This window comes from Hemiscyllium ocellatum, chromosome 1 (assembly GCF_020745735.1).
Source record: "Hemiscyllium ocellatum isolate sHemOce1 chromosome 1, sHemOce1.pat.X.cur, whole genome shotgun sequence".
Classification (NCBI taxonomy): Eukaryota; Metazoa; Chordata; class Chondrichthyes; order Orectolobiformes; family Hemiscylliidae; genus Hemiscyllium; species Hemiscyllium ocellatum.
Window position 1 is genome coordinate 18642662 of NC_083401.1, and position 25024 is coordinate 18667685.

Here is a 25024-nt window from a genome sequence, read left to right on the forward strand (position 1 = left end):
CAGTGAGAACCTTTTTCCACTAATGGAGTCAGCTGTTACTAGGGGACACAGCTTTAGATTAAGGGGTGGTAGGTATAGGACAGATGTTAGGGGTAGATTCTTTACTCAGCGGGTTGTGAGTTCATGGAATACCCTGCAAGTAGCAGTGGTGGACTCTCCCTCTTTATGGTCATTTAAGCGGGCATTGGATAAGCATATGGAGGTTATTGGGCTAGTGTAGGTTAGGTAGCCTTCGGTCGGCGCAACATCGAGGGCCAAAGGGCCTGTACTGTGCTGTATTTTTCTATGTTCTATGTTCTATGAATGGTGTATTCAAAGGTCTGACAGGAGGAGCCAATAACTTCCCCCACACTTAGGACCACTCTCTGCTGTCTAGTCACTTTTCTGAACTCCAGAGAGGGGGCAGTCAAAACTAACTGTAAAACTAGCCTGAAAGTTGAATAGTGTTCTTTATCACTGTTGTTTGCAACACAGCAACAGGAATAGGCCACTCAGTCCATCAAGCCATTGACACAATTTAGTACAACTAAAGCTGATCAAGCACTTCAATGCCTTTTTCCCACATTAACAACATCATTTTTCCAACACTGGTAATCAGTCAATCCCTAAACACACCCAATGACAAAGCTGCTTATGCCCCCTGTGATGGAAAATTGTGTGTGTATGTGTGCGCGCGCCATTGAACATAAAACATAGAACATTACAGCGCAGTACAGGCCCTTCGGCCCTCGATGTTGTGCTGACCTGTCATACCAATCTGAAACCCATCTAACCTACACTATTCCATGTATGTACATACGCTTGTCCAATGACGACTAGGTTCATGAAGACAATGTCGTTCAAAATGGCCATTCTTGATGGTGAATTCTCACCATGATGACAAACTGCTGACTCCGTGCACTTCTGCTCCACAGAGGTGTGTGTGGACCTATTGCCCTTTTCAAGATGGCGCTTGGCACTGGCTGCATTACGAGTAATAATAGTGCCATTTCTTCAACTAGACATTAGTGTATCTATCGCTAACAGATCTGTGGACGTGCATGTTGCAGCCCTGCTTTTTTTAACAGAATCACAGATTTATTCTGGTGTAAGAGGAGGCCATTCAGCCCAGCATGTCTGCACTAGCCGTCTGGCATTAGTTTCCAATAAAAGCCCATCAAATGCCCTCTTGAATGCCTTGATTGAATCTGCCTTCACCATATTTCTCTCTCTTGTTGTCACAGCAGACCTATATGATCAGCACTGCATGCCAGCTCAGCATTTTAACTTTCTTTTCTTGTCTAATATCCACCCTCGCTGTTGAAACATATCCTCCTTTTCGCCACAGCCATCTATTTTCTTTCCTTTTTCAAGCACATATCCAATTTCCTTTTCAAAGTCATTACTAAATTTGCTACCACTGCCCTAACAGGCAGTGCATTCTAGACCATAACAACTCACTGCATACAAAGATCGCCATCTCCCTATGGTACCTTTGCCAATAAATTTAAATCTGTTATATCCTCTTTTACAAATAAAGCTTCAACTATCTCCTTTTTGAGCCAATTGATCTTGATGAAAATCCCTCTTCCAATCCATCACGATTATCTCACTTAATTGCAGTGGTACCAGTCACAACTAAAATCCCCAAAGGACATATTCCAGTGTGTTATCTCTCACATTTTCTCTATTCTGTATCTGTATTATCACTGAATCCAGAGGCAGGCTAGTTGACTCATCATGCTCCAAGTCCCACTCTCCTTGATCTTGTTACCAAGATTTTGATTTTGCTTTTCCAGCCTATCCCCTTCAGAAACTGGCCAACTTGAGACTCCAGACTCACTACATGTGACTCCAGAACAACAGCAACGCAGTTGACTCTGAACTTCCCGTTGAACAGGTAGGAGATGGACAAGAAATGCAAAGTATAGGTGACAATACCTCTTCCACGATGATCCTGAACACCGATGCCCTGCAAGATTGAGTACTCAGCCCCTTACTATACCCCTTATGCACTCACGATTGTGTGGCCAAATTCTGCTCTAAGTTTGCTAATGACATAACCGTCGTGGGTTGAACCTCAAACAACAAGGAGACAGAGTACAGGAAAGAGACAGCCTTAGTGTAAAGGCAGGGAATAAAGACAACAATCCCTGCCTCAATATCAGCAAAACAAAGGAGCTGGTCATCGACTTCAGAGAGCAGAGTGTTGAACACACCCCTGTCTGTATCAATGGTGCTGAAGTGGAGGTGGCCGAGAGCTTCAAGTTCCTCTGAGTTAATATCACCAACAACCTGGTCCATCCATCTCAACACTAAAGTCAAGAAATCACATCACTGCCGTTATTTCCTCCAAAGGTGAGGGAAATTCAGCATATTCTCAATGGTTCTTACCAATTTGTAAAAATGCACCACAGAAAGGATCCTATCCAGATGCATCACAACTTGGTGTGGCAATAGCTCTGCCCAAGACCGCAAGAAAGTACAGAGAACCGTGAACACAGCCCAGTCCATTACGTAAGCCAGCCCAGTCCATCCATTGAGGAGAAAGTGAGGACTGCAGATGGTGGAGATCAGAGTTGAAAATGTGTTGCTGGAAAAGCGCAGCAGATCGGGCAGCATCCTGAAGAAGGGCTCATGCCCAAAACGTCGACTCTCCTGTTCCTTGGATGCTGCCTGACCTGCTGCGCTTTTCCAGCAACACATTTCCAGGCCCAGTCCATCCATTGACACTGCCTACACTTCCTGCTGACTCGGGAAAGCATCCAACATCACCATAGACATCTTCCACCCTAATTACACTCTCCTCACCCTCTGCTGTGAGGCAGAGAATACAAAAGTTTGAAAACACATAACAACGGATTCAAGAACAGCTTCTTCCCCACTTTTATCAGACTTATGAACAGACCTCTCATACACTGGAGTTGATCTTACTCTGCACCTTCTCTGTAGCTGTAACATGATGTTCTGCATTCTGCTCTATCACCCTGATGTGCTTATAGAAGGTGTGATTTGTCTGCTTAGCATGCAAAACAATTGTTTTCATTGTATCTAGTACATGTGAATAAACCAACTGAAATCAAATCGAATCAAATCAAACTGAATCAAATCAAATCAATGGTTATGTACAAACTGAAAAAAAAGAGCCATTTGGGCTCAGTGTTCTGTTTGCAAACTGAAGGTCACATGCAATAATCTAGACTTTCTCTTTATCTGTGTTGAATTCTCAGAAAGTACGAAGTTTTGTCTATCTTCAAATGTACAAATGAGAAAGGTCACTTGAAGAGGGTCTAATGGTGGTACCCCTCCTCTGGGCTAAAAGGTCTGGGTTCAAATCCCACCTGACCCTAAGATATGTTGTAACAGGTTGATTAAAATAACTGAAAGGCCTCTCAAATCTTCAAACTGACTCGAATCATTCAATAAGATCATCGTTGATGGGATTATCACCTCAACTCCACATGATGTCTCATTTGCTCATCTCCGAACCGCACAATTACAGGTCCCGCCATCTCAACAATACATACCACGTTCTGTTGATAGAGAACTTCCAGGATGTTACTGAGCAATTCGACACAAGCCTCTTCCTCTTCCCTTTTCTGAATCAGATCCTTCAGTGTGGTGGTCATTATCGACAACAGGATAGCTCGACATTCTGTGAAAGAAAAGATATGATAGTAACCAAGAATTCTTGTTCCTTTAATATAGACTGTCATCGATCTCTGGGATCTTCAAGAGCTGCTGCAACGGCACTATTCAATTCAAGCCAATAGATGCAAAGGGTCAAGCACCATCTATGGCATTCTAAAGTTTTTGATTGGTTGATTGAATGATTGATTGGTTTATTGTTCTGTGTACTGAAGTGCAGTGAAAAGCTTTGTTTACAAGCAGCACAGGCAGATCATAATAAGCAAGGACAGAAGAGAAGATTTAGATAGATGCATTCAGGTAACAGTGCACAGGGCGTGCAAAAGAGATCCAATTTAGCAAGATTGGCATGATTTGGGACTAGAGAGTCCATTTAATATCATCAATGTTGTAATATACGGAAGTTATGTAAAATAGCCTGCTCTCAATAGCAGTGTGATATCACCAGCTCTTCTGTACGTACATGTGGATGACAAATGGGTATTGAGGAGATTAGAGTCAAGATTAGAGTAGTGCTGGAAAAGCAAGCAGGTCAGGCAGCAACTAAGGAGAAATTCCTGATGAAGGGCTTTTGTCCAAAACATTGATTTTCCTGGTCGTCGGATGCTGCCTGACCTGTTGTGCTTTTCCAGCACTACTCTAACCTTGACTCTAATCTCCAGCATCTGCAATACCCACTTTCACTTAATTGAGGAAGACACCCCACTTCCTTATGAAATAGCATACTGAGATCCACCTGACTGGGCAGATCGTAGAGTCATAAAATCCCCACAGTGTGGAAGCAGGCCATTCGCCCAGTGAGTCCACACCAACCCTCCAAAGAGCTTCCCACTCAGACCCACCCCCGAAAGTATCCCTGCAACCCTGTATTTCCCATGACTAACCCACCTAACCTACATGTCTCTGAACACTACGGGCAATTTAGCATGGCCACTCCACCTAACCTGCACACCTTTGGACTGTGGGAGGAAACCGGAGCACCCAGAGGAAACCCATACAGTAACGGGTGAGAATGTGCAAACACCACACAGATAGTCGCCCAAGGCTGGAATTGAACACGGGCCCCTGGCACTGTGAGGCAGCAGTGCTAATCCAGATGGACGACCTCGATTTAACACCTCATCCAACAGTTCTGACAGTGCAGTACTTCCTCAAAATTGCGCTGGGGTTCTTAACCTGGATTTCGTGCAGAGGTGAGACTACTGCCAAACTTCAAAGGGACATTGACAATTTGGTGGAGTGAGCAGATAGGTGGATAGATGAATGTCAGTGCATAGAAATGTGAGGTGAGACATTTTGGGCGAATAAAATAAAGGGCACAACTGCAAAGGGGTTGGAGGATCAGTGTATTTGTGAAAAACTCATTAAAAGTGGACGGACAAGATTAGATTACTTACAGTGTGGAAACTGGCCCTTTGGTCCAACAAGTCCACACCGACCCGCAACCCACCCATACCCCTACATTTACCCCTTCACCTAACACTATGGGCAATTTAGCATGGCCAATTCACCTGACCCGCACATTTTTAGATTGTGGGAGGAAACTGGAGCACCCGGAGGAAGCCCACGCAGACACGGGGAGAATGTGCAAACTCCACACAGTCAGTCGCCTGAGGTGGGAATTGAACCCAGGTCTCTGGCACTGTGAGGCAACAGTGCTAACCACTGTGCCAGCGTGCCACCCATTGCTGAGAGAGTGGTTAAAAAGCATATAATATCCTGGGCATTACTGGTATGGCTATAGAGTACATGTCACGGTGAACTTGGATAAGATGCTGGGGTAGTGCATCCAGTTCTGGGTGACACACTTTAGGAAAGATGGGAAGGTACTGGAGAGAGTGCAGGAGAAGTTCACGAGAATGGTTACAGGGATATAACAGTGGTTCAGTGGTTAGCACTGCTGCCTCACAGCACCAAGAACCTGGGTTTGATTCCAACCTCGGATGACTGTCTGTGTGGAGCTTGCACATTCCCCCTGTGTCTGTGTGGGTTTCCTCCGGGTGCTCCGGTTTCCTCCCACAGTCCAAAGATGTGCAGGTCAGGTGAATTGGCCATGCTCAATTGCCCATAGGTCAGGTGCGTTAGTCAGCGGTAAATGTAGGGGAATGGGTCTGGGTGGGTTACTCTTCGGAGGGTCAGTGTGGACTTATTGGGACGAAAGGCCTGTTTCCACATTGTAGGGATTCTAATCTTAAAAAAATTACCTTGAACAAGAGAAGAGGCAGAAGGAGACTTAAAATATATAAAACAAAGAAGAGTGACTAAAGTAAATGTTGGTCCTTTAGAGTTTGCAAACGGGCATTTAGTTATGGAATATGATGAAATGGCTGAGGCATTGAACAAGTATTTTGCATCAGTCTTCACAGTGGAAGATGCTAATTATATGCCAGTAAGGGGCGAAGAGACGAAGGTAGATGAGGACCTGGAAACAATTATTATTATGGAAGAACTAGTGTTAGGTAAGCAAATGGAGCCAAGGATTGATAAGTCTCCTGGCCCTGATGGAATGCATCCCAAGGTACTAAAAGAGATGGCGAGGGAAATAGCAGGTGGACTGGTGGCAATTTTCCAAAAATTCGCTGGACTCTGGGGCAGACCCAGCAGACTGGAAAATAGAAAATGTGATGCCATTATTTAAAATGGAAGTAGACAAATGATGGGGAATTATAGACCAGTGAGCTTAACCTCTGTAGTGGGGAAGATGCTTGAGTCTATTATCAAGGAAGAAATAGCAAGGCATCTCAAAAGAAATTATCCTATTGTACAGACACAGCTTGGGTTCGTGAAGGCAAGTCATGCTTCACAAATCTTTTGGAATTCTATGAAGAGTGGACAACGGGGACCCAGTGAATGTGGTGTACCTAGATTTCCAAAAGGCCTTTGACAAAGTGCCGCATATGAGGCTGCAACATAAGATGAGGTTGCATGGTGTTAGGGGTAGAGTATTAGCATGGATAAAGGATTGGTTGACTAATAGGAAGCAAAGTGTGGGGATAAATGAATGCTATTCTGGCTGGCAATCAGAGATCAGTGTGGGGACCCACATTTATTTACAATTTATATGGATGATTTGGAGTTGGGGATCACATGTACCATATCAAAATTTGTCGATGACACTGTGATGAGTGACAGAGCAAAGTGTGCAGAGAACTGTGAAACTTTGCAGAGGAACATAGATACATTGAGTGAGTGGGCAAGGTTTGGCAGATGAAATACAATGTATGACTTCACATTTACGAACATTTTGGAAGGAGTAACAGTTATTACTTGAATGGTAAAAAGTTGCAAAATGCTGCTATGCAGAGGGACCTGGGTGTCCTTGTGCATGAATCACAGATACAACAAGTAATTAGGGGAGGCAAATGGAATTATGCCTTTCATTGCGAAAAGTAATGTTGCAGCTATACAAGGTGCTGGTGAGGCCACACCTGGAGTACTGTGTGCAGACTTGGTCTCCTTACTTAAGAAAGGATGTACTGGCACTGGAGGGGGTGCAGAGGAGGTTCACTAGGTTGATTCCGGAGTTGAGGAAGTTGGCTTATGAGGAGAGGCTGAGCAGACTGGGATTATATTCATTGGAATTCCGAAGAATGAGGGGGGGGGATCTTATAGAAACAGTTAAAATTATGAATGGAATCGATAAAATAGAAATAGATAAGATGCTTCCACTGGTGGGTGAGACTAGGACAAGAGGGCATAACCTCAAGATTAGAGGCAGCAGGTTTACAACTGAACTAAGAAGGAACTTCTTCACCCAAAGGGTTGTCCAGGGACGTAATTAATGTGACTTTAGCAATCGCTTTTAAAGCTAAGTTAGATAATTTTTTGAAAAATAAAGGAATTAATGGATATGGTGAAAACACGGGTAAGTGGACCTGACTCTATGAAAAGATCAGCCATGATCTTTTTGAGTGGCAGAGCAGGCTCAAAGGGCCAGATGGCCTATTCCTGTTCTAAGTTTCTTAAGTTCTGATGTTCTTATATGCTGCTTAGAAAATGAGGTTGGGGAAATAGTAATGAGAAACAAGGGAATGGCAGAGGAGTTGGACAAATATTTTGCATCAGTATTCATAGAAGACCAATTTATGACTGAGATGAGGAGGAATCTCGTCTCTTAGAGTTATACAGAAGGGAACCGACCCGTCAGTCCAATTTGTCTGCACCGACTAAATATCTTGAATTGATCCAGTCCTTTTCATGTATCCACCCACATGCCTTTTAAATGTTGCAATTATGCCAGCCTCCACTACCTCCGCTGGCAGCTTATTCTGCACATGCACCACCTCTGCGTGAAAACATTGTCCATTAGTTCCCTTTTAAATCCACTCTCAGCTTAAATCTGTTCTCTCGTTTTGGACTCGCCCACCCTAGGGAAAAGACTTTGGCTATTCATCCTATCCATTTCCTTCATGATTTTACAAACCTCTATAGGGTCACCCCTCAGCCTCCAATGTTCCAGGGAAAACAGCCCCAGCCGATTCCCATAGGTGAAACCTTCCAATCCTGGCAACATCTCTGTAACCCTTTTCTGAACCTTTGCAAATTTCAAACATCTTTCCTGGAGCAGAGAGATGAGACTTGAATGCAGCAGTCTAAAAGTGGCCTCATTAATGTACTCATTAATATATGCAATGCACTGACTAGTCAACGGCAGGCGTGCCAAATACCTTCTTCACTATCCTACCTACCTACCACCCCACTTTCAAGAACAATGCAGCTGTGCTACATGGTCTGTCTGTCAGGCAACACTCCCCAGAGTCTTAATATTAAATGTACAAGTCCAGTCCAGATGGGCAAAATGCAACATCCCCAATCGACTTTTGAAAGTTCCTGCCTAATACTGTCAAAATTGATCTCAGTCGAATTTAGAACTTTAACTTTGAGATCAGGTCTATCCTTTTTCCATAGCTATTTTAAAACTAATAAAATTATGATCACTTGCCTCAAAGTGCTCCCTGCTGACACGTCAGCCATTTGCCTCTCCTTAGGTTTGCGCCTTCTCTGGTAGGTACATCCACATATTGAATAAGAAAATTTTCTTGTACACACTCAACAGATTTCTTTCCAGTCCCAGTCCCGTTTGGAAAGTTAAAATCCCCCACTATTATAATCCTATTATTCTTATAGGTATCTGAGATCTCCCTACATATTTCTCTCAGTGAATTGAGAGTCTTTGGAACTCTGTGTCACAGAGAGCTATGGGGCCAGAATCCTAGTGCATATTCAAGAATGAGAGGTGGGGTTTGTACCTCTCACCATTGGAACAACCAAACTTAGGTAAGTTCAGATACTAAAGGGTTGACCTTCAATATTTACCGTAAACTCACCCACGTCCGGATTTATAAAGAGTTAAAACTACACTTCTGTCCCACTGTGAGACCAGGCCACACTATCCTCCAGATTTTACAATCTTAAAGCACACAAAGAAGCCCTTCAGCCCATCATGGAGGTATCACACCTGGCAAGGCTAGAATTTATCGTCCATCTCAAATTGCCCTTGGGAGGTGGAAAGCCATATTTTGTTTACTGCTTCGTATGGTATACGTGTATCTACGGGACAGATAGGAATGGACGCCTAGGGTTTTGACCCATCAATAGTGAAGAAACAACGATATTGTTCCAAGTCAGGATGGTGAGTGGCTTGGAGGGGAATTTGCAAGAAGCTGTGTTGCCATGTATTGGCTGCCCTTCAGTTTTAAGGTGGTAGAGATCATGGGTTTGGAAGCTGGTGTCAGAGAAGGCTTGGCAGATTACTGCAATGCATCTTGTAGATAGCACTCACTGCTGCCGTAACCACTTTGGCCTGGGCTTTGGATACCTCCCCTAACATCTGCCTGAGGGACCTGGTGTAAAGTTTTTACCTGATACCACTCCCACCCATACAATTTCAAGTCATTGTGGTTGTGGATATTAAAAGTCTGAAATACAGCATACACTTTCTGAGTATTCCATGTGGAGTTGAGAATTTCCTCAGAGCTGCTGTGGATTTTCCAGGAACCAGCATTGGGATCAAACAACAGCAAGTTTACAGTGAAGTGTAGAAGGAATGCTGCACTGACAGAGGTGCTGCCTTCTGAGTTAGACATTTTGAGTGGGATTTCTCCCACCCCGGTTATACTCTCTTCCACCCTCTTCCATCAGGCAGAGATACAAAAGTTTGAAAACACGTACCAACAGATTCAAGAAAAGTTTCTTCCCTGCTCTTATCAGACTTTTGAACGGACCACTCATCTATTAGAGTTGATCTTTCTCTGCACCTTCTCTGTCGCTGTAACACTGTCTTCTGCTCTTTTACATTGACGTACTTATGGGGTTTGAGACTGTGGTACTGGAAAGGCACAGCAGGCCAGGCAGTGTCCGAGGAGCAGGACAGTTGACATTTCAGGCATAAGTCTTTCATCACGAAATGTTCTATTACACTGAGGTACTTATATAAGGTATAGTTTGCCTGGTTAACCTGTAAAACAACACGTTTCACTGTATCTCGGTACATGTGACAATAAACAATCAAATCAAAACAAAAAAAAAATTAAACTGTAAAGGAAAAAGAGAGAGTAAGGAAGCACTCTCTGGGTTCCTGGATTATATGTATCTGTCATACAATGTCATTAAAATCACATTATCTGTTCAAAGTCACATTAGCATTTGTGGGATTTTGCTGTGCAGGAATTGGCAATTCCACAATGAATTGGTGACTGCATAACAAAGGTACTGAATTGACCAGAAACCACACATTCCAGTCATAGAGGACTACAGGTCAGAAATAGGCTCTTTGACCCATTGAGTCCACCCTAGTCAAAAGCAACTACTTTCTTCACCTGTCCCACTAATCTTAAGGTACATACACACTAAGACCACTCCAATAATTAGTGCTTTGCAGGATCATGCAGTCCCTTGTCTTGTTCGTCCTGCCCAAGTGCATCTCCGCACATTCACCAGGTTGAATTCCATTTGCCTCTTCAAGAGGGGAACAATAGAAATTCTTTCTTTTATTCTTTTCTGGGAATGTCAAGAGTATTCCACCAGCATCAGTAAGATTTCAAAGATTCAAATTATCCCTAATCAGGAATGTATTAATTCATGCTAAAACAGTCCATGTGACTCAGGTCTATGATCTTCATGTCATCTAGTCTAAATATTTTTTACATTGACTATATTAGTTCTTTGAAATCGCTTGTTGTTAAAAATGTGGGACGACCACAGTATTGTTAAAGCTGCAAAATACAAAGGAGTCAAAGGTACAAATCAGAAGTATGAGGATGTATTTTTCTGAATGATTTAAGCATTTAAAAGATTCATCTGTTTCACAGTGAGATTCCAGCAGATGAGAAAGGGACAGCATGAATCTGGGATGAGGTGGGAATGGAAATCTTCACAAAAAAGCCAACTAAATATAGAGATGCTGTGAGTTCCAGTTCTATTTCTTCCAGGTTTATATTTACTTCTCAGTTTACACGATGCTGACAAACACTGCAGGATTCAGGGTTCATCAAAAAACTCAGATCCTAATTTACACCACTTTCTGTTCAAACATCACAAACCACATGGCAACACAGCTTACACACACACTGGGTGCCTCCTGTTCCTTTTTGGATGCTTATTTGTTCATCAGAAATACTTAAATATCATGGTTTACACAAAGGTGAGGTCCCTGCAGAATGCGGTTCCCCATGTGAATCATTCGGGGCCACCTATTTTAAACTGATTTTTGTGAGATCCATCTTTATTCAGAGTTAGTGGAGGGCATCCTGAAGATGATTACACCGCCACGGATGCTGCTGTCCAAAAACACCTCTGTCCCAATAAAGGTATCCCACAAGTGCTTCCACAGACTGTAATAGCCATTTCATCAACTGAGCTCTAAGGTGAGATGGAAAAGATTTCAAAGGAACCAAAGGGGCGACTTTTTCACACAGAGGATGGTGTGTTTATGGAATGAGTTGCCAGAGGAAGTAGTGGAGGCTGGTACAATTACAACATTTAAAAGTCATTTGGACAGGTACATGGATGGGAAAGGTTTAGAAGGACATTCTGAGGAAGGATCACTTAACGCGAAACGTTAGCTCTGTTTTCCCTCCGGCTCAGCATTTTCAGCAACTTCTATTTCTCTCTGTCAGTAAGCTTGTGGCTCAGGCGTCTACTCTGTACACTGGAGAGATGAGCATGCTTGTCTTTTCTTAACAGTCTGAATGTGAGGTGTCTCCCAGTGTGGCTGTCTCATGCTGGTGTTGAGATCTGCTCCCTATGTGGAGGCATTCTTCATCTTCAGTATCCAGGTATTCCAGCAGCCCAGCTGATGGTCTCATCTGGGGTGGTGGTCTTCTTTGGCGGAGGCTTCCGGCTTGGTATCTGGTGGCGTGGCAGTGTCATCCTAGTCACGTCTTCCGGGTATTCCATCATTCCCAAATCAGCCCAGGAGCCGTTAACTGAATTGTGACAAATATTGTATTAATTTTACAATTGTTTATATTACGTATGACTTTTGTCATTGATGTAGGTACCGTAATGGGACAACTTATAAAACTTTTCACAGTATTTTTCATGTAAAAGTACAGGTGACAATAATTTTTTATTGTATTCTATTCTATTCCTGACTGAAGGATGACTGCTGTTAAATGTGCTACAAGCCCTTTCCTTTACATGACTGCATATGCTCCTATTCCCTGTGAGCATCTCTGTCACTCTCCCATCCTCTATTCACATTCTCATGCACATGACTGCTGATGTCACTCTTAACATCTCTTTATCATATCCATTCTCAATACACCATAGTAAGCGCAGTAACAGAACTGTACGCTGCACAATCCCAGAAACTGATACTGGAACAACCGTCAATTGTTGCCTGAGAGAGACTTTTGTTAAGCAAGGGGATTAAAGGATATAGAGCAATGAAGACATGTTTACAGATCAGCCATTATTTCACAAAATGATGGAATGGGCTTAAGGGCTAAATGGAATGGCCCTGTTTCTATCTTCTCAGTTGTGTCTGCATGCAACTCAACTTCTGAATCAGATTCTGGTGATAAAATCTCTTCCCCATTGTTTGCTGATGTTCACTGTGCAAGGTTATGCATACGGAAGCAGGGAACTGCTGAGAGGCTGATACCTTTGGAGCCATAACACAGTATGAACTAGGGGGAAGAGATACAAGTGGCAACACAAGGGAAGGTATTTTATATACAGCTAAAGGTACATGGCAAGAGAAAACTTCTCTTATCAACAAAAAGCCATCTTATCTCACACACTTTGCTGCGTTTCCATTACCGACTCCAGCCTCTGCAAATGCATCTGGCACTGAAAATTCATCAAAAGCTTTACTCAGTGAGATTGCTGTTTATCTCTAAGGATTTCCTCTCATGGTTTATAGCCTGTCAGCCATCTGCTGTAGTATTTCTCTCCTGCATTGAGGATTTACCTTGACCGGACAAGTTTAATGCTGCTAATTTCCTTTTACAAAATTGTACTAGATGTTTACTTTCCCAGATAAAGTAAGCACTTTAACTCATTTAATGACCCACTTCTTCTGCCAACAGCATATCATGGCTGCAGTGTTCTATTGATCAGATGCACTGCAGAAACCACCCACAGAATTTTAAATGTGATCTGTACCACTCAATGCTAAGGATACCAGCTAGGGATGGACAATAAAGCCAGTGACAACCCCAGCCCATGAGTAAATAAAGATACATTAATGAATACAAGTTAGCTAGATTACTGAAAACACTTGAGAAGCAGTTCACAGAATCTCTACAGAGTGGAAGCAGGCTATTTGGCCCATTGAGTCCACACTGACTATCTGAAGAGCATCCCTCCCAGACCTAACACCCTATTCTATAACCCTGCATTCCCCCTTGCCCCTAGTTCCCTAGGCACGATGGGCAATTTAGCACAGCCAATCCACCTAACCTGCACATTGTTGGACTGTTGGAGGAAACTACAGCGCAACTATGCAGACACAGGGACAATGTGCAAACTGCACACAGACAATTGCCCAAGGCTGGAATTGAACCCAGGTTCTCAGCACCCGGAGGGAACAATGCTAACTATTGAGCCAGCTATGGGACACTTATTGGGTCAGATGTGCCACTGGCCAACTACATCTGTGATTTAATTTGATTTGATTTATTGTTGTCACACGTACCAAGACACAGTAAGAAGCATTGTTTTGAGTGCTAACCAGGCAAATCATACCTTACATAAGTACATCAAGGTAATAGAAAATAATGCAGAAAATCGTGTTACAGCTACAGAGAAAGATCAACGTTAATAAACGATACCTTCTGCAGATCCCCCAGTGGAAAAAGAACTGGAAAAGGTGCTCCAAAAATCGGCTTTATCCTGGAAGGGGAACCGCACTTATTGAAATCACCATCTTTGCAGCAACCTTTACATTCTGAAACTTGGAATATTGGAACCCTCACAGATCATCCAGAAAGGGAATCGGCTGTGGTTTCTAGTGAGTTAGTGAAACTCCAAATTGACTATCACCACTTTCAGTGAGATCCTATGGGGCTGCTCCTTCGGGGGTAGCTGCAGGAATAATTGATGGGCACTGGGGGAATGGCAGAAGCCAGGTCACTGAGTCTGAGTGCTATCATTGCAACAGCGAATGGAATAGTTGCAGAAAAATGTGAACTCCTCAACCAAAAATGAGAAGCCTTCATTGCTTGGTGTAACAGCCTAAAGTTGTAATTTTCTTTTATTCATTCATGGGATGTGGGTGTTGCTGACTGGGCCTGTCCCTAGTTGCCCTCAAGAAGGTGGTGGTGAGCTGTCTTCTTTAACCACAGCAGTCCATGCACTGTAGATAGACCCACCATGCCGTTAGGGAGGGAATTCCAGGTTTTTGACCCAGTAACACTGAAGGAACAGTGATATATTTCCAAGACAGAATGGTGAGTGGCTTGGGGAGGATCTTGCAGATGGTGATGTTCCTATGTAATTGCTGTCCTTGTCCTTTTAGATGATAATGGACATGGGTTTGGAAGGTACAGTCTCAGGATCTTTGGTGAATTTCTGTGACACTTCTTGTAGATAGTACACACTGATACTACTGATTGCCGGTGGTGGAGGAACTACATTTTTGTGGATGTGGTGCCAATCAAGTGGTCTGTTTTGTCCTTCTTGAGTGCCATTGGAGCTGCTCCCATCCAGGCAAGTGGGGAGTATCCCATCACACTCCTGACCTTTACCTTTTAGATGGTGAGCAGACTGTGGGGATAAGTTATTCCCTGAAGGGTTCGTAGCCTTTGACCTGCTCTTGCAGCCATTGTATTTATATGGCTAGTCCAGCTCAGTTTCTGGTCAATGTTAACCTCCACCCCAGGATGTTGATAGTGGGGGGATTCAATGATGGTCAAGAAAACAGAGAGTGAGCATCAAGAAGGAGCAGTCCAACAGGCCAAGGCTGAGGCCATGTGTCAAGCTCTTTTTGGAGCCAATAGTCATGTTTAGACAAAGGTCAAATGGACAAAACATTCTTTTGTTTTTAGGACAGTGTGCATCTTCTGAAGATCATCCATCGACGCTGGAAAGAACACTTTCAACAACTCTGCATTGTGAATCCATAACATCTGCTGAGAAGTCCCGTGATATCCCCTAGACACAAGTTCCAAGAGTGAGTCACCATCAATGACAGTGTTGCAACAAGGCCCTCAACTATTTGTAATCCACTTGACAGCAACTATTCATCTCATCAAATCTAAACTAGAGGAGGTAGTGGATCTAAAGTCAACGGCCTGCCAGGAATTCAGAGATCATGTAGTCCATGCAATCAAAAGATACCCGAAAGACAAAAAGAAGCTGGCTGATAAACTGGAGGAGGCGCAAAGAGTTGACACAAATGCAGCTCAGGGAACTTCAAAAGAGAGAGAGAGAGAGAGAGAAAGGCAAAAGGATGTTGCCAGTGAGAACTGAGTTGATAGACGCTACTGAAATGAACAAAGTGTTGGTCCAGGGAGAACCCTCTCACACCAGCTGGCAATGGGCCAGACAACCCCATGCCGATACTGAACGGTTTTGGGGGGATCTTTTCCACAGATTCCATACCAAGGAGGCAAATTGAAATTAAACAACAGCCCAGACAGACCTGGGTTCCCAAAGACAGGGTCAAAGAGGTGGGGAGGCGGGGGGTGGTGGGGGGATTGCCAAAGGGTATGGTGAGCAGTCAGATTCAGAGACGGTCACAACTAGTGTGTTGGGGATGGCAGGATTTAGTTCAGACTGGATTGGGGAATACGCCAAACTTATGGCTCCCCCGATAAAAATAATGAAGGAGACAGGACATGCGAGTCTGAAGAGTGCACTGCATGGGAATGAGGATGGCTGCAGAAGCAAGCACTGCAGTCAGCCCCGGCGTCAGCCCTACCTAACTATGAGAAACCTTTCCACCTTTACGTGTCCAACAGACAGGAAGGTTATACTGCCACAGTAGTCGCACAAGAGATGGGAGTAGGGAGAGCTAAGCAGCCTATTGCGTATTATAGCTCTGACTGGATGAAGTGGCTCAGGGATATCCACCCTGTTACCAGGGGCTGGTGGCAGTACATTTTGCAGATGAGAAGGCATCCTCCGTGATGATGGACTATCCTGCGATGTTGTACATGCATCATAAGGTAACAGAATTGTTAGAAAAAGGGCAAATTGCATTGACGCCTGCCAGGATAATCGCATATTGGATGTTGTTGACATTTCCAGATATAACTATACAGAGATGCACTACAAGGAACATAGCAGACTAGGGACTGATTTACAGTCTGAGGCGCTGCCTGATGAGGATAAAACAGTTCTATTCATGGATGGCTCTAGCTATAGAGACTATGATGGGAATCATGCAGGGTTTGTAGGAGTGCAGCATGAGCAGTCTCAGTCAAATTGAAGGCCTGTCCACAACCTTGTTCAGCACAGCTAGCTGAACTTAAGGCACTAACAGCAGCATGCAAGTTGATGGAAGGTAAGAAGGCAGATATCAATACCGAGTCTAGGTTAGAGTGGTGCTGGAAAAGTACAGCAGGTCAGGCAGCATCCGAGGAGCAGGAAAATCGACATTTCGGGCAAACGCCCTTCATCAGGAATGAAGGCAGGGAGCCTTCAGGGTGGAGAGGTAAATGGGAGGGTGGTGGGGCTGGGGAGAAGGTAGCAAAGAGTAGACTCACTGAGATTCTTGTGGAGAGAGGAGGAGAACTTCTTCAAGGTAGGCATCCTTGCAAGAGGATGCGCAGTAAGGTTAAAATCAACGAGGCAAAAGTGAGTACTGCAGAGTCAGCTTCTGCTCATGGGGTCTGCCAACTATTTGGGGAGGTCTGGAAGCAAAGAGCGACGGAGATTGCATCCAACATTGCTGACAGATTGTAGAGTTGATGACTGCATTAATGAAGCGAAAAGCGCTAGCTATTATAAAGTGCCAGGCACACAAAAAAAGCAGTGATATGGTGGTTAAGGCAGCAGATGAAGTCACTAGAATGGCCTTTGGGTGCTCTTCAGCTGTCATTTAGATGCAACCAAGGTGCGTTTAGGTCCGGAGCCTACCATGGCAGACGTCATTGAGATGCAAGGTAAGGCAATCTTAGCTGAACAAATACTGTGGAGACAAAGTTGGGGGGGGGCAGGCGAAACCAAGGAGGCCTGTGGGGCACAGAGAAAGGTTTGTGGGTGGTACCTACCTCTTTGTTGACCATTCACATCTCAGAGGCACATGGGTTGGATCACTGTGCTGGAGGGGAAGTACTGAAGAGGATAAAGAAGGATGGCTTCTGGTCACCTTACTTGCAGGCCTCAGTGACAACTACTTATTGTCACAATGTGATGTATGTGCTCAAAATAATATCAGAAAGGGTATGGCAACTCCTATAGGTCAGATACCAGTACCTGAGGGACCATTTAAGCAATTGGTGATTGACTATGTGGCCATGATACGGGCAGTGAGAAGGACAAGATCTTTGTTGGTGGTGATCGACAGGTTGAGTAGATGGGTAGAGGCAGCTCCATCTACAGACTCAGGGCTCTCAACTGAGGTTCTTCTAAGGTTTGGCATATCATCAGAGATTGGTTCAGATAATGGGTCTGCTTTTATCCAAAGATTGGTTAAATTGGTGCAGGAGGCTTTGAAGATCAAGTAGATATTTGGATTGTGTATCATCCCCAGTCGCAAGGTATGGTAGAACAGATTAATGGAACTTTAAAAGCCAAGTTGAATAAAATTTGCACAAGTACTAACCTTAACTGGGTCGATGCGCTGCCACTAGCACTAACGATCTGCCGTATGCAGACTAACCAAATGACAAACTTGACATGGCATGAAATGTTTACCGGTAGTGACCAGGTGGAGGGGACCATATGAAGGACCTAGCTTGGAAAAATTGGAGCTAGAACTTAAGTAGTAGATGCAACAGCTAACTATGATACATGAGTCTATCCATATACAGGAGGTACTGAGAGAGCAGGTGTCTGATAAAAAAGAGGGACCTATTAAATCTGGAGATCAGGTGTATGTACGGGTCTTCCAGAGAAAGTGAAACGAGCTGAGACGAGAGGGACCTTTCACGGTAAGCAAGGTGTTGCCCACTGCCATTCAAGTAGAGGGACAATCCACATGGTATCATCCTAGTCATTGCACCAGAGCTGTCCCGCAGGCGCAGACAGACTCTGGAGCTGAGGTAAGTGAAGGTGAAGAAGGTGAACGAATGGGACGCACTGGGAATCAATATTCCTTCACTTTGAGCAGTCGGTGAGTGAGGTTTTCAGGGATACTGGTGCCTCCGGGGCTATCAGAGATGGGTCTGTGGAAGGTGAATTTTGTGTTGATTGTATAGCTGGGGACGGGTTGGGGGAAGCCAGTAATGTCTCCCTCCCCAGCCCTGAACCATTTTACTCCTGTACAGACTTGGGGACCATCAATTTAGCGGACCTGGCGGATCTCACTTGGTAGTGCCAAAGCCCTGCAAAACCTAGCTGAAAGGTATAGAAGAGTGAGGAGTGTGGAGCCCACTCCGCTAGCATGGTTATCTGCTCACAGTAATCACTACTACCAAAGGGCAAATTACACAGCAGCGATAAGGACTAGAGAGGGCTGCCTCCTCTGTGCTAAATCACAACGGTCAGACTTTGTCATTCCTGTGCCCTATAATTCTTCCACCTGCTCCCAATGGCAACAACGATGACCCCATCGGCCTTTTGATCCCAATCACTCATTATTATATATGCGGCCCTGTTGCTCTTTCTGGTGACTCCTCCTTCAGGCTTCCACATTATACCGTCAGGGTGAATGGGGGGATGCAGCAACACCAACAGAGTTGCGGTTATGGTGCACCTTGGTCTACCAGTAAAAGTAACCAGACGTTCTCCGTAGCTGATTTCACAGTGTGTAAAAGTATGAGCTTTGACCATTTCAGACAACATGGCCACTTTGAAGGTCCAAATAGGAACACGCTTGGCATTGAGACATTGAGACCGACACAACGTTTGGTGCCAGTGCACCACACACCGAGTTCACTATGAATACTCAGCACGTTACCTTAGCTGATGCCTGGTGGCAGTGTGGCCTGGAAGGAGTTGGGAAGAAGGGGGGGGGGCGTGGGTGGAGGGAGACAACGCTTCCCTCTGGCTGGTATGGTGTCTACACCCATGTGATGCTCCTCCATGAGATTGATGTGTCACCACAGACCCAGTTTGATGCCCAATTATAGCCGACTTTGCACAGCCCAAACAGGAGTATGTCCCTGATCCAGCAATACGAATAGGACGGCCAAGGGGCATCCCTAATGATTTCAAGGCCAGAAATGAGATTGTTGCAGGCTGGGAAGCACTTATCCCTGTCATTGGTGTAAGCAAAGTTGCTGACTGGATTAATTACATCTATTATATCCAGCAAAGGTTAATTAATTACACCAATGGTGCACTCTCAGCATAAGTGAGCAGTTCGATGCGACCAGTGAAATGGCTTGGCAAAACAGGCTAGTTGGCTGAGAAAGATGTCTGTGTACTGTTTGGGGAACGTTGCTGTGCCTTCATATCTAATAACAATAGCCTGGAAGGATAATTTATTAAGGCTAAGGAATCTAAGGAAGGAGCTTAAGGAGAATGTGGGGTCTGGCCATTGGTTTTCGGCTGGTTGGATAACATTTTGGGTAGATGGGGGGGCTTGGTTTGCCAAGATTGGGATTGTTGCAGGTATGGTGTTGATTTGTTGCATTTTCCTTTTGCTGTGCTAATACTCTTATTAAGTTTTTGTTAGTGTGTCTTGCTGCGTTACAGTTCCCTGTTGTTCCAGTGGACTTTGTACCAACCCCCTTTTCCGCTGAGGTTCCAACACTCTATTAGTATGTCTGCTGTCTGCTGAAGTGCTGAAGCCTTGTCTGGTTGAAGACACCTGAATTGTGTTGTGTTGCGTGTGCTTAGATTGTGAGAGGTCCTTGGGTGTTTTCTCCTGTTCTAGCTATTGTGGGATGGGGTTTTGGCTCAGTTACTTCAGGAATGGAGGGAGAATCTTTTGAGAACTGGGCCCCAGAAATTGTTTTTGCCCGCTTTCAGGGCTTCAACTACCAATTTGGCCTTTGTACGTTCAGCCGCATTGTATTCTTTCTCTGTGTAAGACCAGTAGGTCTCAAAGTGGGGAATATGGAATATATGGAAGTTAATTTGGCAATTATGTAATTAACTTATTGGAGTAATGCATGCATAGGATCATGTTACAGATGAACAATAGCTGGACTCATGTAACAGATAATGGTAGCATACCATTAGCTAGCTAAATCACGTGATAGATGTGCTAATGTTAAAGACGATGGTGGTGTAATGTGATAGGTCAAGCGTAAGTAGCAGACTAGTGTGGCAGAAGGTGATTAGTTTAGAAGGACAAAGCAAGCTCGTGTGATTGGTTATGCTAATGACACCAGCTAAGCATGGGAACTTGAAAAGTATAAAGGGGAGAGCTCCAAGAAGGGGTGGGCAGGCACAGAAAACATTTTCTGACTGCCACAGCTTTTGTTCGCAAATAAAAGTTTAACTTTCTGAAGGATTTTCTGCATCTCCTGGTAATATTCTCAGAGTATCGGGTGATCTTTTCACAATAATAGTAGCACAGAAGGTCATACGTCCAAATCTGCTGATGACACAAAGTTAGGCAGCATTGTGTACAGTGTAAATAACAGAGTGACATTACAAAGGAATACTGATAGACCAAGTAAATGAGCAAAACTGTAGCAGATGGAATTCAATGTAAGCAAGTGCTGGGATCCATTTTGGACAAATTGTGGTGCTTTCTCGATGGAATGACATTAAATATAGTGGGTGTCAAAAGACATTTTGGGGTCCAGATGTATTGATCTTTATAATGCCATAATCAAGTGCAGAAAAATAATCAAGGAAGCTAATGAAAAACTGGCCTTTGTAGCGAGAGGACTGGAGTAAAAGGATATCAAAGTTATACAAGACCCTGGTTAGACCCCACATGTTTACGGATTGTTTGAAAGATGAAAGCATAATCCCTGGCAACTTCAAAAAAAGACTTGTACATATATTTGAAATGAGAAAAATTGCAGGAGTATGGGGATAGAGTGGCAGAGTGGAATTAATTAGACAGCTTCCTCATAGAGCCAGCACATTGGCAGAGATGAATGACCCCTGATGTCTGTGCGGCAAAATTCTATCCAAGAAAATCAACATTAATTCTTTTGCCACTACTCCGAATCCTGTTTCTCCGCTCGTGTACGGAGCCCTGAGGGTTTACCTCCTCTTCGAAAGAGTTCAGTGTTGACGATAGCAGCCATCGACTGTAGTTTCTGCTTCACCAGGCGATCTCGAGGAAGGTTCATGATGAAACTGTGCAACAGGCGGCTACAAGCAAACAAAAAAAACAAAACAAAATCACGTTAGCGGAGAAGGAACTGAATATTCATGAGGTGCCCTCAGCAGAATCTGAGCAAACATCAAGGATCCATCAGTGCATTCTGAGAGCATTAAATATTAATGAGCTCGACATAATCTGACAGAACGTTGAATGTTAATTAGATATTTTCGAAAGGTCTGGCTGTAAAAGAAAACACGATCCAGATTACATAAACCGTTTGGAATTTTTCTTTGTTCTAATTGCGGGTCAGTTCCATGCTCATCATGCAGCATGTTTTTATCCCATGCGTAATCTGGATGGTCATGACGATACTTTGGGCCTTCTTCATTTAGCACAGCAGCCATTTTGAATCCCTCTCCAGGAATTCAGTTGAAGGCTATCTTCCTGCCCTGATGACTGACTCAGAGTCGTAAAGCTAGAATTGACATTTATCTGGAATACTGTTGGCTAACTTATTTATGGGAGAATTTAAGTGTATTGGAAACACTTCAGCGAAGGTTTCCAAAACTAAAACTGAAGCAGGCAGATTGTTTTATGAGGAAAGGTTGGACAATCACAGCTTGTATCTCTGGGAGTTTGTTTAGAAAGGTAAGGGCTGAGTTAATTGAAACATCCAAGTTCCTGAAGGATCTTGACGCGGAGTTCGCACGTTCTATCTGTGACTGCGTGCGTTTCCTCCGGGTGCTCCGGCCTCCTCCACAGATGTGCAGGATAGGTGGATTGGACAGGTTAGACCGTCCATAGTGTCAGTGATGTGCAAGCCAGGTGGATTAGCCACGGTAAATGCGGGTCATGTGGATAGAGTAGGGGGAGGGCTCTGGATGGAATGCTCTTCGAGGGCCAATGTGGACTGAATGGGCCGAATGGCCTGCTTCCACACTGTAGGGATTCTATGATTCTATGATGATGATGATACATGTGGGGAGGATGGAAAAATCTTGAACTGGAGGTCACTACTTAAAAGCTAAAATTGAAGGGAATTATCTAGCTCAGGTGGCTGAATGGCAGGTTTGGGGAAAATAAGGACTGTAGATGCTGGAGATCAAAGTCAAAAAGTGTGGCTCTAGAAATGCACGGCAAGTCAAGCAGCACCTGAGGAGCAGGAGAGTCGATAGTTTCTGGCATAAACTCCGGCCTCCTCCACAGACGTGCAGGATAGGTGGATTGGACAGGCTGGATCGTCCATAGTGTCAGTGATGTGCAAACTAGGTGGATTAGCCATGACCTGCTATGTTTTTCCAGTGCCACACTTTTAGACGGCAGGTTTGTGATGTAGAGTATTGCCAATAGTGTGGGTTCTCTCTGGATGACATTGCCACAAAGGACTCTCCTCCTCAACCTTGCCTGAGATGTGGTGACCCTCAGGTTAAACCATCACCACCAGGCATCTCTCTATAATGAGTGCTTGGGCTATGGTGACTTTACCTTTTTTACTTTAAAAAGAGTTGGCCCATTTAAAAAGGAGACAAGGTGTAATTGTTTCCCATAGGGGGCTGTAGCTCTTTGAAACTTTTGTTCTGAAAAAGTCAGTGGAAGCAGACCGCTTGAATATGTTTAAGGCAGAGGTGGACACATTCTTTGTGTCAGATTATCAGGGGTTGGTGGGAAAGTGGATTGCAGGTTACAATCAAACCAGCCATGATCTTACTTAATGGTGCAGGAGTTTCGAGGGGCCGAATTGCCTATTTCTCTTTGTTTATATATTTGCATACTTCCCAATATGAAATACTTCTGAAGTGTAACCGTTGCTATAAAGTCAATAACAACACTGCCGATTTGAGCAGAGCAAGCTCCTACAAATGGAAATGTGGTAATGATGGCATGGCATGGTGCCTCACAGCACAAGGATCCCAGATTCGATCCCATCCTGGGGCGAATTCCATGTGTGGAGTTTGCACATTTTCCCTGTGCCTCCACATTTCCTCCAGGTGCTCTGGTTTCCTCCCACAATACATTGCAGGCGAATGTGCGTACTGCAGATGTTGGAGGATGCCTGATTAAGAGCTTTTGCCCAAAATAACAATTTTCCTGCTCCTCAGATGCTGCCTGACCTGCTTTGCTTTTCCAGAACCACACTCGTGACTCATGCTAAATTGACCATAGTGTTCAGGGATGGGCAGGTTAGTTGCACCCCCTGTGTAGTCAAGGGGTAAATGTTGAGTAATAGGATAGGGGAAAGGATCTGTGTGGGTTATTCTTCAGGGGGTCGATGTGGACTTGTTGGGCCAAACGGCCTGTTTCCACACTGTAGGAATTCTCTGACACAAGAAAATCTATTTTGCAGCTTTATTGATGTTTGGTAGGTAACTATTTATAAGATCACTGGAGTACCATGTCCTCATCTCCTTCAAAATAGTGCCAGAGAATTTTCTATATCGGCAAGACCATTAGATTACAAGAAGCAGGAACAGTCGATCCTCAAACCTATCCCACCAGTTAACAAGATCATAGTTGATCCAACATTCCTCGCATCCCCTTTCCCCATATTGCTGATTCTCCAACTGATGAAGAATGCATCTCAGCCTTAAATATAGACAGGAACTCTGCCCCCAGAGCTGTCTGTGGCAAGGAGTTCCAAAGACTCACAACTTTCTGAGAGAAGAAATTCACCCTCATCTCAGTCTTAAATCGGTGCCCCTTTATTCTAAGACTGTACCCATTGCTCCTAGACTCTCCCTCGAGGTGAAAGGTAATTTCAGCATTTACCCTGTCAAGCCAATTAAGAATCCTATATGTTTCAATGTGACACTTTGCTTCACCAGTATCTCAGAAAGACAGCAGTGGTCAATGTAACACTCTGTGAGCCGGAGTATCAGCCATTTGTACACACAAGACAAACCTCTGAACCTTTATGCCTCTATTTCTAAGGTGAGAGAGTACTTTCAATGAGCCATGGTTAATAGTGCTTTTAGGAACATATTCCCAACTTTGTGTAGTGCACTTAGCTCTGAGCTCAGCTGCAAAATACAAGTTCAAAGCAGCATGAAAGTTTCTGTATGCAAACAGAAACAGCTGGATTAATTTTCAATTTCAGTAAAGCTCTCTCTTCAGCATAAACTTTGCTTGTTATATATTCATTTGGGGCAGGTCTAAAAGACAGCTTGTTCTGAAACAAACCAAGCAAGGCTGATAGCCCTCAGTCAGAAGGTCTGCTAGCAGCCTGGTCATATTGCTGCATCAGCAATCCGCACTACTGCACCAGAGATGTGAGTTCAAATCCTATCCCTGAAACCGATGCAATTTAAATTGAACTAATTATAAAGTTAGAAGTTAAAAAGCTAATCCCAGTAATGTTGGCCACGTAAATTTCAGTCCAGCTCCTACCACTTTTTATTATTCTAGCCTAAGATTATCACCCTTTGTTCCCTCATAGATAATTTTAATCAATGTGTTCAGATGAGTTATGACACACTTCTGAAGCAGGTAGGAGTTAAACCAGGGCATTCAGGCCCCATGGCAGGGACACTACCACCATATGACAAGTTCCCTCCCTTCTCCCTCATATACTTATCAATATTCTCCTTAAATGCATCAACACCATTTAATTTCGTT

General features: G+C 44.0%; 1 protein-coding gene across 2 annotated transcripts in view; it reads right to left on the minus strand.

Annotated features, from left to right (window-relative positions):
* LOC132824791 (dedicator of cytokinesis protein 2-like) overlaps positions 1 to 25024 on the minus strand; it is a 1235709-nt gene that overhangs the window by 845454 nt on the left and 365231 nt on the right. For both annotated transcript variants that reach the window (XM_060839646.1, XM_060839560.1), the window contains exons 25-26: positions 21353 to 21459; positions 3507 to 3634 (exon numbers count right to left, since the gene is read on the minus strand). In XM_060839646.1, coding sequence (XP_060695629.1) covers positions 3507 to 3634; positions 21353 to 21459 — 235 coding nt within the window. The remainder of the gene's footprint in view (positions 1 to 3506; positions 3635 to 21352; positions 21460 to 25024) is intronic.